Source organism: Ahaetulla prasina, chromosome 12, assembly GCF_028640845.1.
Source record: "Ahaetulla prasina isolate Xishuangbanna chromosome 12, ASM2864084v1, whole genome shotgun sequence".
NCBI lineage: Eukaryota > Metazoa > Chordata > Lepidosauria > Squamata > Colubridae > Ahaetulla > Ahaetulla prasina.
Window position 1 is genome coordinate 10260399 of NC_080550.1, and position 16241 is coordinate 10276639.

The 16241-nt window shown below is 42.0% G+C and overlaps 1 protein-coding gene across 1 annotated transcript in view; it reads left to right on the forward strand.

The window, feature by feature from the left end:
- The first annotated feature begins 268 nt into the window (after positions 1 to 268).
- The window catches only part of URI1 (URI1 prefoldin like chaperone), a 56828-nt gene continuing 40855 nt past the window's right edge, over positions 269 to 16241 (forward strand). The window contains exon 1 of the mRNA XM_058154833.1: positions 269 to 728. Coding sequence (XP_058010816.1) covers positions 645 to 728 — 84 coding nt within the window. The 5' untranslated portion in view covers positions 269 to 644. The remainder of the gene's footprint in view (positions 729 to 16241) is intronic.

A 16241-nucleotide genomic window follows, 5' to 3' on the forward strand; every position in this document is an offset into this window, starting at 1 on the left:
AAGGCATAGTTCCCACAAACTCAGCTGGGAATAAAATGAACCCATCATCTCCATTCCTGGAGCGGCCTCCTTGCTCTGGCTGCGGACGACGGGTCGCTCAGTCCTTTTCAAACGAGGCCCCATTGCCCTCCAAGCACCGGGGCACCCATACTCCCGCCGTGCACCATGGGAGCGCCCTTCCGTGCAGCTCCCACCACGGCCAGCCGCGTTCCTCTTCCCCCCCCTCAGGAGGGTCTTGACAAGCGGGCTGAGGCGGGCGAGCGAGCGGGCCGCCTCGGGCCCACCGTGGGCTGCGAGGCCGAGCCTGGGAGGCGCGGCGAGGGGAGCGGCTCTCCTCCTCCTCCGCCGCCTCCTCTTCCTCCTCCTCCCCCGCCGCTTCCCAGACTGCGTCGGCCGAGCGGAGCATCGGCGGCTGGCGGCGGAGGCCGTCCCAGCATGCGAGACTGAGATGCCTGCCCGGGCGGCTCCGGCTACTCCGGCATCATCGGCAACGGCGACATCGGCATCGGCATCAGCGGCGGTTGTTGTTTCCCCTCAGGCCGAAGCGCCCCGGATGCGACTGCGAGGCCGGCGCCTGGCGCGGCACAAACACTTCTATAGGACTCACTCGCCCCGCTGAGGCCGCGCCGAGGCCCTCCCGCCTCATGGAGCCCCCGTCCTCCGCCGCTTCCTCCGCCTCCGCCTCCGCCTCCGCCCGGCTGGGCCGCCTGCGGGACTCGCACGGGAAGGTAAACCCCCCACCTCACCCTCCACCCCCGACAAGTCGGCGGGCAGGCCGAGGCGGGCCGCGTGCGCCGGAGGGCCCGCCGGGGGTGTGTCAGGCAGGCGGTGGAGGGAGAAGGAGGACGAGGAGGCCTTGCACGGCCGGCCGGGGCCTGGTGGTTGCCCCCGCGCCGCTTCCGCCTTTCCTGGGCTTTTGGCGGCTGCGTGCAAGGCCTGGTTCCCCCCCCCCCCCTTTGTCTCTCTCTCCTTTCTCTCCGTTCCCTTCTTTCCTGCCTTCCGCCTTTGAGCTACTTTCCTTTTCCCTTCCTTCCTTCTTTCCTTCCTTCCTGTTTTTCTTCCTTTGCTCTCCTTTTCTTACCTGTTCGCTCTTCCTGTCCATTCCTGTCCTTCCTCCCATTCTCCCTCCCTCTCTCCCTTTTTTCCCACCTTGTTTCTCTCCACCTTTTCCTTCCTTCCTTCCTTCCTTCCTTCCTTCCTTTCTCCCTACCCCTTCCTTCCTTTTTCCTCCCTCCCACCCTCCACCTTTCTCCTTGTTTCCCTCCACCTTTTCCTTCCTTCCTTCCTTCCTTCCTTCCTTCCTTCCTTCCTTCCTTTTTCCTCCCTCCCACCCTCCACCCTTCTCCTTGTTTCCCCTCCACCTTTTCCTTCCTTCCTTCCTTCCTTCCCTTTTCCTCCCTCCCACCCTCCACCTTTCTCCTTGTTTCCTCCACCTTTTCCTTCCTTCCTTCCTTCCTTCCTTCCTTCTTCCTTCCTTCCTTCCTTTTTCCTCCCTCCCTCCCTCCACCTTTCTCCTTCTTTCCCCTCCACCTTTTCCTTCCTTCCTTCCTTCCTTCCTTCCTTCCTTCTTCCTTCCTTCCTTCCTTTTTCCTCCCTCCCACCCTCCACCTCTCTCCTTGTTTCCCCTCCACCTTTTCCTTCCTTCCCTCCTTCCTTCCTTCCTTTTTCCTTCCTCCCATCCTCCACCTTTCTCCTTGTTTCCCCTCTACCTTTTCCTTCCTTCCTTCCTTCCTTCCTTCCTTCCTTCCTTCCTTCCTTCCTTCCTTCCTTCCTTCCTTCCTTCCTTCCTTCCTGTTTTTTTATCCCTTTTCTTTTTTTCTGACTCTCTCCCCTTATTCTTATATAACCTATTACCTTCCTTCTCCCTTCCTGCTTCTTCTTTCCTTCCTTAACTCTCTCCCTATTCCTGCGTTTTCTATGCCTATGCTTCCCTCCCTCCTTCCAGTCCATAATTGGCTCTTTCTTAGGTTTAATGCCTTCTAAAGAAATTGGCAGCTTCTAATTGCTTTGTACCATAAGACCAGTTAGAATTTGAATAGGAGACCACTAGGAAATCTCAGAACTTTTATTCTAGACCAGGAACTTAGTCTAAATGTCTCTGTCTATGTGCGTTCATGTTCATTCTGGAAGAAGCGGGCAACCACTTTGGTATTTTGCCAGGAGAACAACATGGATTTGAAGTCACCCGAAGTCCAATTGAACTCAAACAAGTCGGTGCCTTTTTAATAATGAGAAAAGTTGGATGGGAAGTGTAATACTTTTCTCTGTTGCCCTGTGCAGATCTGATTGAGGGCTTTCAGGTACAACCTAACAACCAAGATTAAAGGATCTGTAAAAGAAAACCTTAAAAAGATATGTTAGAACTAATATTGTTGTATGTACTGAATAGTCACAGGTCTAATAAGTAAACAAGGAAAATGTAGCTATGAAGTCTCATTGTATTTGATGCACCCAGGTAAAGTTTTCATTTCATTCAGCAATCATGTGGCTTGCTAACGTAATGGTATACCCCATTATAGCAAAGTAAAAAATGAACTTGCGTTCAGTACTTCATATATGTCTAGGGCCTATGTCGTTAGGCCTTTTTTTCAAACAACAATGCTTGTAAAATATTTGTCTTGCTGAGGGCTAACATTTCATGTATGTATTTGGGACTAAACATCAACCCCAAATCATTGGAATGTCCAAATGTATGATTTATGTACTACTTCGTATACCTCCGTATTTCTTCCAAGGAGTGCTCTGACCCTAATTCTCCCTCTTGATAAAGAGATATTTTTGCCTATACATTATAATTGCATAAGATGTGCCTCTAAGCTCCTAGCTTAACTCTGACCTTGCAGGGAATGACAAAAAGAAAAAAAAACCTTAACAGTGTTTTAAACACAGTCTTGTTCTTTGAATCCTTCTGATATGCTTGTAGTCACAATGCTACTGCAATCAGTAATGTTTTTGATGCTTGGAGATTAAACTCTCCCTTTCTGGTAAGGTACATAATGGCACAGCCTTAGATGAGAATATTCAACCTGATTTGTTCTATCTTAATTCTTTTCAGCTATATTTCTTTATTCCAACTTCAACATTTAACCGTTCTAACTTCAAGACTACTGTGTTAGTCTGTGCGCCTATAACAGATAAAAGTCCCTTGTTTTTCAAAATAAGTTGCTGGTAATACTATATTATACTACCCCAAAAATATGGTGCGAGCTGTTTCTCCTACTTCTTTCTATATTTTTTTTAACTTTATAGTGCTTCCTGTGACAGCCTTTCCATTATGTGATTATGAATGAAGTAAATTCATATATTGATGACTGTAAAAGAGAACAACTGGATTCAGGGCACTGTTCTAAATTTTGACGGGATTGTTTATATTGGGATTAGCGTATGATGTCAATCAAAATGTTCTGGTTTATGATTATGCTTTAGTGTGCTGTGTGGTCCCACTCACTGTCACTTACTCATCAAATCAAAGTTTTAACAAACTGACCTATCCTTTGTTCCCTACAGATTGCCTATGGGGTAAACTTTGCATAGACAAGTATAATGTAATAAAGAACCAATTCATGCAAAATACAGTAGGTTAAAAAAAGAATGATAGTTATATAAGTGTATTACAACTTAATACAGATGTACATGAGATAAGAATAGAATAGAATAAAATAGTATAGAATTTTTTTTATTGGCTAAGTGTGATTGGACACACAAGGAATTTGTCTTGGTGCATATAGAATAGAATAGAATAGAATTTTTTATTGGCTAAGTGTGATTGGACACACAAGGAATTTGTCTTGGTGCAGATGCTCTCAGTGTACATAAAAGAAAAGATACGTTCATCAAGAATCATAAGGTACAACACTTAATGGTAGTCATAGGGTACAAATAAGCAATCAGGAAACAATATCAATATAAATCGTAAGGATACAAGCAACAAAGTTACTATCATAAGTGGAAAGAGATGGGTGATGGGAACCATGAGAAGACTAATAGTAATGCGGATTTAGTCAATAGTTTGACAGTGTTGAGGGAATTATTTGTTTAGCAGAGTGATGGCTGCTAAAGTATAATAGATTGGACTTGCCAATAATTCTCTGATAAATATATTGTGTTTCTTTTCTGTTTTCCTTTTTTCTGTTCAGTTCCCTAATCATGACTGAAACAAATCTTCCAGGGTTACTGTTATGTGTAAACTAGAACAATGTGATACGATCAACTAACTGGAATTCATATCTTAACTGGCTTATAAAATGTCTTTTAGAAAAATAATTTAAATTTGCCCTGAATCAAGATTGTTGAGATCTGATATCTCCTATTAAGTATACTATTTGGCATTAGCTACCTTAGTTGCTATCTTCTCTATATTTTGTTTAGGCTAAATGTATCAGTAAAGACCAGCCAGGTTTTCGTTTCATCAGGTTTTAAAACAATACAACATAACAAGCAAATTTACTGAAGAAGCACCAGTATATCGAAAGCTGTAAAATGCTGCAAGTTACTTGCAGTAAATCAGCGACCGTTGCAGACTCAAAATGTTTTAGCAAAAATAGCGACAAAAATAACATTTTTTAGGCTGTTGAAGTTCAGAAAGCTTAGGGGATAATTGGGAATGAATTTGCATGTAAACTCCAATTCAGGTTTTAGGTTTATTTTCTAGGTCAACAATTTCAGGTCACACTGAAGTTGGTGAATCTGAATGTTCTATTGAAAACATAGCATTCCCATGAGCCCTCTCTCTCCCTCTCTCTCTCTCTCTCTCTCTCTCTCTCTCTCTCTCTATATATATATATATATATATATATATATATATATATATATATATATATATATATATATATATATGTTTTCTGAGGTTTACGCGGGTGTTTGTATGTAGGTCTTTGGTTATTTGGGTTTCTCCGTGTAAAATTGGAAGTGTCTTGGCGGCGTTTGACGAAGTCTCATTCGTCATCTTCAGGCTTCAGCTTTGTGCTTCTGGGAGCACAAAGCTGAAGCCTGAAGATGACGAATGAGACTTCGAAACGTCGCCAAGACACTTCCAATTTTACGCGGGAGAAAACCCGAATAACCAAAGACCTATATATATATATATATATATATATATATATACATATACATATACATATACATATACATATACATATACATATATATATATATATATATATATATATGTAAATGATAGCTGAAAGGATGCCTTAATTTCCCAAACTGATAGGTGGTAGGCAACCTTCATCACCTGAATTTTGTCAGTCTTATTTTCAGTAACTGGAAAAAAAAAAGTCAAATTACCTTTCATGGTAAGGCGTTCTGTTTCAAATAATTATTTTGATTTTATAAATCTGTTACAGCACGGATGCTTTTATTTCGGAGCTCGACTCAAACTCACCAAATTGTTTTGTGTGTGTGTGTGTGTGTTTTATTTCTTTTAAATCTAATCACTTTGGAATCACTTCTTGAAAGGTTCCCCATATGTTTACTGCTGCACCATCTGGACTATTTTTAGGTCATTACAATCTGTTGTGTAAATAAGTACCTTAATATCTAGCAAATGTGCTTTTTTTTGTTTTTTCCCCTAAAATGTTGAGCTTGCGGAAGGATATATGTGTGCGTGGTTGTGTGAATGCACACACATATTGGGAACGGGAGCAGAGTAAAATTAAATCTGATCTATAGCTCAGAGGGAGCCTTGCCCATTTCATTTTGTCTTCCAGCCATCGTAATTGGAAGAGATCTTGAGCTTCTTCACCAAGTGTTCTAATACGGTATTTAATGACATGTTGGAAAATGTACGAACAGACTTGCTGGAGAAAAGGATTTGCAGTGATATAATTTTAAAGAAGTGGTAAATGGGATGCTCAATTCATTTACACAAACCAAACTTGACAGTTGCTGAAATAATCAGAAGAACACATATAGGCACTGGCCCTTTCAGAAGAAATCAAAAATCTTTAGACTTGCTGAAAATATTGGACTGTTTGTCTCTAGTGAACATGTTGTTGCCTGACAGAAATGGGGCATGCCTTTGTTATAAGAGTACAATTACTATCTTCATCAGAATAGAGCTGGCAAGGACCTTGGAGGTCTTCTAGTCCGGCCCCCTGCTCAAGCAGGAGATCCTATACCATTTCAGACAAGTGAATGTCCAGTCTCTTCTTAAAAACCTCCAGAGATGAAACATCCACAATTTCTGAAGGCAAGCTGTGGGTGCTTCACTGGTTAATTGTCCTCATTGTTAGGAAGTTTCTCCTCAGTTTGATGTTGTTATCTCCTTGATTAGCTTTCATCCATTGTTTCTTGTCCTGCCCTCTGGTGCTTTGGAAAATAAATTGAGCCATTCCTCTTTCTGGTAGCCTTTCAAATACTGGAATACAGCTATCATGTCCCCACTAGTCCTTCTTTTCTCTAGACTTCTTGTTGTTAGTTGTGAAGTCGTGTCCGACCCATCGTGACCCCATGAACAACGTTCCTCCAGGCCTTCCTGTCCTCTGCCATTCCCCGGAGTCCATTTAAGCTCATGCCGAGTGCTTCAGTGACTCCATCCAGCCACCTCATTGTCTGTTGTCCCCTTCTTTTGCCCTCAATCGTTCCCAGCATTAGGCTCTTCTCCAGTGAGTCCTTCTTTCTCATTAGGTGGCCAAAGTATTTGAGTTTCCTCTTCAGGATCTGGCCTTCTAAAGAGCAGTTAGGGTTGATTTCCTCTAGGACTGACCAGTTTGATCGCCTTGCCGTCCAAGAGACTCGCAAGAGTCTTCTCCAGCACCAGAGTTCAAAGGCCTCAATTCTTTGGCGCTCAGCCTTTCTTATGGTCCAACTTTCACAGCCATACATTGCAACTGGGAAAACCATAGTTGAAAACCATAGTTCTCTAGACTAGCCAAACCCAAATCCTGTAACAGTTCTTCATATGTTTTAGTCTCCGTATAGTTTAATCTACTATAAATAACTTCCCAAAGTTAATGTTTGGGAGATATTTTAAAATTTCATCTTGTCTAGACTTTTATCTTCTTAAAGGACCAATGAGCAGTTGGAGCAGAAATTTGTCTCGTTAAAATTTTGGTGGATAACAGCTGCTTCTCTTAAGTCAGTGGCAGGGGGTTCTTGGTGTTCTCTGAGCTTAGTTGTTTTCTTACCAGGATTTCATTACCCAACTAGGTAACATCATCAGTTCAGTAGTATAAAGGCAATCCTCACTCTCTTCTCGAATAGAATAGGATAACAGAGTTATTCAGAGTTGGAAGGGACCTTGGAGGTCTTCTAGTCCGACCCCCTGCTTAGGCAGGAAACCCTACACCGCTTCAGAGAAATGGTTGTCTAACACCTTCTTAAAAACTTCCAGTATTGGAGCATTCACAACTTCTGCAGGCAAGTTGTTCCACTGATTAATTGCTTTAGCTGTCAGGAAATTTCTCTGTAGTTCTAAGTTGCTTCTCTCCTTGATCAGTTTCCACCCATTGTTTCTTCTCCTGCCCTCAGGTGCTTTGGAGAATAGCTTGACTCCCTCTTCTTTGTGGCAGCCCCTAAGATAGCGTCTTCTAGCTATCTTCTAGTTGATGTTACCTAGCTGGGTAACGAAATGCCCGCAAGAAAGCAATCCTGCTCAGCAAGCACCAAGGACCCCACAGTTCGATCCTGAGCTACAGATATTCTCTTCTGTTCCTATCAGTGACATGGACGGGACAATCATGCTGAAAATTCCTGGCACAGTATATGACATTTCTGTACCTTATTTAATTGAGGAAAATAAAACATTTCCGCATGCATAGCTGGTCTCTTCTATACAACGATTACATGGGTAGACCAATTATTTTCGTTTCTGGCCAGTTTAGTTTCCACTCATAAAATTGAGTTGTGAAATCTTACTGGGGAACACTATTGAGCAATTACTTTTAATTTATTTTTTTTTTTTAGAAATTCTGCATGTTTACTGGAAAGCTTTGGCGTTTATTTCTAGTGAAATAATTAGGCAGAGCTGTAGTTAGGCAAAATAATTTTCCTCCCTGACCCGGATGCATCTCTCTTCCCCCCCAAAGAGTATAGAACAGGCTGTACAGTGCCACTTATTTGAATCTCTGGGAATTGGGTGGCATGTTAATAATAAAATCACAAAATACGAAGCCCCGCAAATAGAAATAGAACCATTGTGGCAAAAGAAAGCAGAGACAGTTCCAATAATAAGAGCCATCTTGTTGTGTCTCGCCCGCTTTCACCGCAGCCGGGGCCTTCTTATCTGCTTCCGAACGCTGAGGAATGTCCTAGTATGCCTCCCGGCCCCAGCCCTGGCTCCATGCCCAGACAGGCTGAGGAGGAAGAAGTACCTCCAGCCCCCAGCTCTGGCTCCATGCCCAGGCAAATGGAGCAACTAGACCCCTCCCCCTCCCCCACAGCATGTGAGCCTGAGGAAGGTCAATTGCCAACAGCTACAGACTGGAGTGACCCTCGCTTCAGAAGAATTGATAGGCGGCGGCGACAGAAGGAAGGGAGGGGCAGGCCTGGATAAGTGCTGAGTCATGGAGCCACACCCCATGGCCTATATAAAGGATCTGCTTTCTGGCATTCTCTGAGTCAGGCAAAGTCTAACATATCTTGCTGAAGTCACTTTCTGGTCTCCTGCCTGCCTTGAGAACTTTGCTAGGACTTTGGCAGAGCTGCAGAGGCACGCCTGATTCGGATTTCCCTGACCCGGCCATCAGCGGAGGAGTGGGACACAACACATCTTGGCTGAAATCCCCAAATATCTGGAGTACCATTTGAATACTGTTGGCTTTCACAAAAATTGCCATGGGATAATAAAATAGAAGAAAAAGTATTGGAGTAGATCACAAAGTACCGCGTTTTTCGGACTATAAGACGTACCGGAGTATAAGACGCATCAAGATTTCGAAGAGGTAAACAAGAAAAAAAAAAGATTTTGCCCTCCCCGGCCCCCAGGAGCACTCTGCAGGCCTCCCAAACCTTCTGCGCACCCTGTTTCTGCAAAAAATGGGCCTGTTTTTGGCGAAAACAGGACGCGCGGGACGGGGTTTTGGGAGGCCAAAAATGGCTATATTCAGTGTATAAGATGCACCTGCATTTCCAGCCTCTTTTTTTGGGGAGGGGGGAAAGTGTGTCTTATACTCCGAAAAGTACGGTATCCAGGCCCAAAAATCAAAGTTGAAAGATTATGGTGGAAATCACATATGGTGGCCCCAGTGGTTATGAGCACACAGGGTGCCATACCCAAAAGCTCTGGATGGCACATCAACAAGATTTCCATCTGACAAATTACAAAAGGCCCCATTGCTTAGGTCCACACTTGTATTACGCCGACACATTGTGGCATCCTCAGTTCTTGCCAAGAACTTGATGCTTACGAAGCCCAACAACACCTAAAGAACTGGCAGCTCTGATTTCACATGTGAATAATAATAATAATAATAATAATAATAATAATAATAATAATAATAATAATAATAATAATAGTGACAGATTAAATAGATAGAAAACCAAAGCTTTGCATGGACAGTACTTGAAAAACATCGAAGGAAAATGTGATGACAACTTTACATGGCTTATTGTGGGAATCAAGAAAGCAACGGAAGGTTTAATACTCGCTGCTCAAGAACAAACGCTACAAACTAATGCCATGAAAGCAAAGATACAAAAATCCACTGACAATCCAAACTGCCGACTTTGCAACAACAAAGTCAAAACTGTTTCACATTTAATATGTGAATGCAGCAAAATCGCACAAACTGATTACAAAGCTAGACACCACCGAGTTGCTAAATTAATCCACTGGTCATTATGTAAAAAATACGACTTGTCTGTATCCCAAAAGTCATGGGAACTTAAAGTGGAAAAAGTTACAGAAAATGAGAAGGTGAAGATCTTGTGGGACTTTCAAATACAGGTGGATCATCATTTTGAACACAACACACCAGATATCACAGTTTTAGAAAATCGAAACATACAATTTATTGACATCGCGATACCAGGAAATGCCAGAGTTGAAGAAAAAGTACTGGAAAAAATCATGAAATATCGCGACCTGGCCATTGAAACTACACGGCTGTGGATGAAACATGTAACAGTGATACCCGTTGTCATCGGGGCACTTGGTACCATGTCCAAGAATTTTATAAGATACATTCAACAAATTGCAGCTTCCTACAATAACACCAGCATAAACTACAAAAAACTCTGCTACTTGGAACATCATATATCTTAAGAAGGTACTTGGTTGATACCTAGGACACTGGCAGCAACCCGTATCAACCATCAGCACCAGTCAATGGATTTGTGATGCATTTTTGAATGTTCAGTTGACTTGAGTTTCATGTTTAATGAATAAAGTAAATAATAATAATAATACCTAGGACACTGGCAGCAACCTGTATCAACCATCAGCACAAGTCAATGGTATTTGTGATGCCTTTTTGAATGTTAAGTTGACTGAGTTTCATGTTTAATGAATTAAGATGATGATGATAATAACGATGATGATGGTGATGTGTTCTTTAAAGGTTTGTAATAAGCTCCAGAAAGAAACTTGGCTAAGGTGCTTGAGTGCTTGGATCATTAAGTTCATTTGCTTGCATGGGAAATAATGTATTTCTAAGGTCAGGAGTACTGATCTGTGAATCCCCAAATTTGCTAAGCTCAAGATAGCTTATAGAGACTGAATTTCTCAGCGATGCATAGAGAGACTAGATAAAAGGGCAGCTGGGTAAAATTATTCTTTTTGTGCATGTGTGCGCGCGCCCGTGCGCATATATATATATAAAATAACATATATATTTTTTTTAGAACTGAGCACTTAATTCTTTTTAAAGGATTTGCACATAATGGTAGAATTATCCTGAATAAATTTATCCCTCTTGGGAATTTTATATTCACTTCTTATTTACTGAAATAAGAACTATTAAGCTATGCCAAGCATATCTTAGCATTATGAAATTAAGTTATGGCAAGGCTTGGGATTACGAACTCCACAGGAAGGGTGGAGTCTGAAACTTCCAATATGTCTTGAATACGCCAGTTTCCTGTTATATATGTAAATATGTAGATCTGGTATACATTAATTGCTTGATTTAACTGCTTAATTCTACAGCGCACTATTTCATTAACTAGTTAATTAACTAGAGTTAGACCCATTTGAGATATAATGCTAAAGCATTATTTAGTTATATGCATGAGCTGGCTTGGGCTGGAGAATTTGCTTTTCGTTGTAAAAGCATGGCTGTAAACCGAAGCCACTAAAGTTTAACTTGCTAAAATCTTCTGTTATATCTGAAATGGATAAGCTCTGATTAGTTTAAACTAGAGGTTGGTATGCAGCATGATAAACCACGGCTTGTAATTTCTTAGTGTAATAAACTAGCCAATGCCGCCCCCCCTCCCATTTCATATAAAAAGAAGAAATTCAAAGTAGGATGTAGATCTTCTGATCACCTAATCAGTGGTGGGATTCAATTTTTTTTTACTATTGGTTCTGTGGGTGTGGCTTGGTGGGCGTGGCAGGGGAAGGATACTGTAAAATCTCCATTCCCTCCCCACTCCAGGGGAAGGATACTGTAAAATCTCCATTCCCTCCCTACTCCAGGGGAAGGATACTGTAAAATCTCCATTTCCTCCCGATCAGCTGGGACTCGGGAAGCAGAGAATAGATGAGGGCAGGGCCAGTGGTGGGATTCAGCCAGTTCGGACCACCTCGGTTGTTAACTTTCTGGGCAGTTTGGCAAACTGGTTGTTGGAAGAAATCATTAGGGCAGAGAACCGGTTGTTAAATTACATGAATCCCACCACTGGGCAGGGCCAGTCAGAGGTGGTATTTACCGGTTCTCCATACAACTCAAAATTTCTGCTACTGGTTCTCCAGAACAGCTGAATACTGAATACAGCCCAGCTGCTGTAGCCTAGAGGTGCAGCTCTTGCCTCCAATCAGGAGGTTGTAAGTTCGATCCTAGGTAGAGGCAGATGTAGGGTCTCCTGCTTGGGCAGGGGGTTGGACTAGATGACCTGCAATGTCCCTTCCAGCTCTGTTAATCTGTAATACCACCTCTGCACTTAATGCTTTGTACTTTACTAGGGAAGAAACAGTATGCAAGTGGGCTTATGCATGAACCAAATCTGTTTGGCTTTTGCTTAGTGTGAAACATAGAACAACAGAGTTGGAAGGGGCCTTGGAGGTCTTCTAGTCCAACCCTGTACCATTTCAGACAAATGGTTGTCCAGCCTCTTCTTAAAAATTTCCAACGATGGGGCACCCACAACTTCTGAAGGCAAGCTATTCCACAGATTGCTTGTTCTCATCCTTAGGAAATTTCTCCTTAGTTCTAGGTTGCTTCTCTCCTTGATTAGTTCCCATCCATTGATTCTTGTCCTGCTCTCAGGTGCTTTGAAGAAAAGGTTGACCCCCTCATCTTCGTGGTAGCCCCTGAAATCATGTCTCTCCTCCTCCTTTTCACTAGACTAGACATACCCATTTCCCGCAAAAGGTCTTCATGTGTTTTAGCCTCCAGCGAGACTGGAGGCTAAAAGCATATTGCTTAAATAAGGTGTTTTGGTGAGAACCCAGTATTTTTACTCGATTCACAACAACTCATGAAGTGAACAATGGTTTTCTATCCTTGGATAATGGAAAAACTAGGATGTTTTTCCAAAACGAAAGTGGAAGCTTTAACTTTCTGTTATTCCTTTATTACCCGACTTTAGCTATCAAATTCAAAGTTCAGCCACACCTTTTCTTCGATAACACACTTGGAGACGGCAGGCTGGGGAAAACACTCTGCGGACAGTGAGATCCTGAACACTTTTCAGCATGTTTTACATGGCAATTGTAACTCACGTTGAGGTCGGTCGTAAGGCGCTTTTAGTACAGTTTGTTCCCCCGCAAGGCAGTTTTTTAGTTTTAATGGCATCGATATAAAGCTAGAAACCGGGGATGTCCAAACTTGGCCCCTTGAAGAGTTGTGGACTTCAACTCCCAGAATTCCCCAGCCAGCAACTTGCTCCTATTTATAGCTCATGCTGGCTGGGGAATTCTGGGAGTTAAAGTCCACCACTCTTCAAGCGGCCATATTTGGACACCCCTGCTGTAAACAATTGTAATAATTACAATTGAAAAGTGCCATGTAAAAGTTGAGGCTGCTGAAGCTTTCCAGTCTTAAAAGAAGAAAGTCTTGTGAGTTTTGCTTCAAAGCTTCCTCTGGATTCACTGCAGAGTTTTCTTAAGCTCAGAGGTTGGCTTCAAAATTTTTGGCAAGGGGTTCTCTGCCCGATTGATGGGTGGGCATGGCCATGGTGGGTGTGGCCTTATTGGCCTCCTGCACCATGGCAGGGGGCGTTTTTTCCGTCCCCGGGTTCTCCAGGTTCTGGAGGCCCTCTGGAGGCCAGAATCGTGCCTGTTTCTAGACTTCCCAAACTTCCAGTAGGCCTGTTTTTTGCCCTCCCCGAGCCTCCACATGCACCCTGCACTTACCTGCATCCAAAACGGGGTGCGTGGGGACTCGCGGAGTAGGGTGGGCGGGGCCAGCCAGAAGTGGGATTTGGTGGTTCTCCAAACTGCACAGAATCATAGCTAGAGGTTCTCCCAAACCCATTTGAACCCCCAGCAGCCCACCCCTACTTAAGCTTACAAAGCGCGGATTAAAATACGTATTGTTCTCTATGTGTAAATTAGCACATTGCAATAAACATTTGTTCAGAAGAATATTATTTTGATGTTTTGCGTGTTTTGTTGTGTGAGCATGTGTGATACGAGGGAACACATACATATGCCAGATCTGAATGAATATATATCTGAATCTGTATCTGTATCTGTATCTGTATCTCTATCTCTATCTCTATCTCTGTCTCTGTCTCTGTCTCTGTATCTGTATCTGTATCTGTATCTGTATCTATATCTATTCATGTATATATATTTATGCAGGTCCCCTCTTATACTCTCATGGAGTACAGATGCCTATCAGGACAGTTAACCCCTAGTTTGGGGAGATTGATGCTTTTCCAGTGGTTAAAAAAAAATTAACTTTAAAAAAAAAATAGAGCAGACAACAATAAAAAGCAAATGGAACTAATAAAAAAACACAGCAATAAATCGATGGCATTTACTTGGTTTAATATATTATTTTTGTAACAATACTATTGATTTTTTTTTCCTTAGGAAAATGTGTTCCATTTCAGGAAAGGAAATAATTAGAAATACTTGTTTTCTTTTAAATACACATTGGAATACTTGATGGGAAGAGATGTTGAACAAATAAAAAAGTTGACTTATTTGAGTTGAAAGTTCAACCTCTTTCGTGTAACTTACTTTATCCATAAGTTACACTGGGCAGTGGTTGAATTCATGCATTAAATCACTTTAATTCATTATTTTAATATATGGTTTGTTAAACAAGACACAGTAGTTGTGATCACATATAACACTGTTTCATTTCTGCCTCAGAGAATAATTGGAATAGTTTCCTCCTTTTTTCTAATATTGAGAATTTGAACGTTTTCAGCCCAATATTTATTTAGATAAATCAAGTTTTTTTTATATACAATGCCTGTGCAGTTGTTTATTTATTGGTGAGGATATTCATGATTATGCCCCCTTGTGGTTCCCAAGAAATATTAATATAGGTTTAAAAAGTACAAGCTTTTAAATCACTTGGTGCATCTCCTTTAAAGACCTGTAATTGTTCTGAAAACAAAATATGAACTTGCTTCTTATGAGATAGGTGGCTATATAAATGAAAATAAGCAAAAACATCTTTTTATGGTTTTTATGGCCCCCCAAAGAAAAGTGATCCTTGTTTTGTTTTTTTCGAAAATGATTTGGACATTTAATACATGTCAGTGTACATCCTAGAAATAAGTTTGAAAACTACCCACACATTTCAAATATTATGCTACGTAAATCAACCATTAGTATTTGGAATATGTAGGTAACATTTATGAAGAGGAAAAATGTCACACACTATTATGTTGCAGATAAAATAATGAGTCATAATTTCTTTCCATAAGCATAGTTAAACAGCTAAATCCATGATTAAGCCTCATCTTGTACTTAAAGCTATTATATAGTGATGACATCCATTAACCATAGTTGAATACAACATTATATTTCTCTGAGGCCAGCTTGGCCAATGCGTTGAACCTCCATCAGTCCAGCTATCTGTAGAAGGAGCTCCTAAAACTCTATTAGGTTTCTTTAGGCTAGAATAACAGAATAATAAGAGTTGGAAGGGACCTTGGAGTCCTTCTAGTCCAACCCCCCTGCTCAGGCAGGAAATCGTATACCATTTCATACCAATGGTTGTCCAATCTCGTCTTTAAAAACTTTAAAATTATCTAGGACAGATACTCATATTATGACAGCTGGAATTACCGTTGGCCAACTTAGGTTAAAAATACATAACTTAATTAAGGTGCGCATATGCTATTTAATGAGTGCCAGATAAAATATCTAGAAACCATTTCCCCCCCCCACTTCACATTAACAACTACTTGATTTTTGCTGCCTTCTTCCCTTGTCAATGATCTTAGTCTTCATGTCTGTAAATTATGTGCTAGAATACCTTGGCGTGCTTTAAGGTCAGACTGTAAATCTCAGCCCCTTTTCTTACAGATATTCAGATCTTTCCTTCTCTGCCAACCCCATCTTTTTTCTCTCTCTCTTTCTTCTCAAATCCCTGGAGATCCCCCTCCCAATTCTTCCTCCATCTAAAGGGATGGTGCTTATTTTGTTAACCTTATACCAATGGTGGGTTTCTATCGGTTCAGCCCGGTTCGGGCGAGCCGATAGTGGTGATGGTGAACTGAGAGCGAACCAGTTCTCTCTGACGGTTAGCTTGGCCCTCCCGCCCGCCCCTGCATTATACATACCTTATATTCGGTCGTTTTTAGCCCATCTGAAAGGCTCGGCAGGGCGGATTGCCACGTCTCATCTGTTCTGTAATACACTGTGGTTGCGCAGAGCGCAAGTTTGGCGTGCATACGAGCGAAGCGGGTGCTCAAACTGTTAGGTTGGACAAGTAACGGGAGCTGACACCCGTTACGCGGCACTCAGGAATTTGAACCGCTGAACTGCTGACCTTTCGATCGACAAGCTCAGTGTCTTAGCCACTGAGCTACTGTGCCGCCTTTATTCTACCTTGGTCCCCACCAATTTCCTATAGACAAGCACCCCTCAAATCTTCCAGTCGAGAGGTCTTGTTTCCTCCCTCCCATCTCTTGTGTGTCTTATTTATCAGTCATCTTTGTTTTGTAACTTCAAA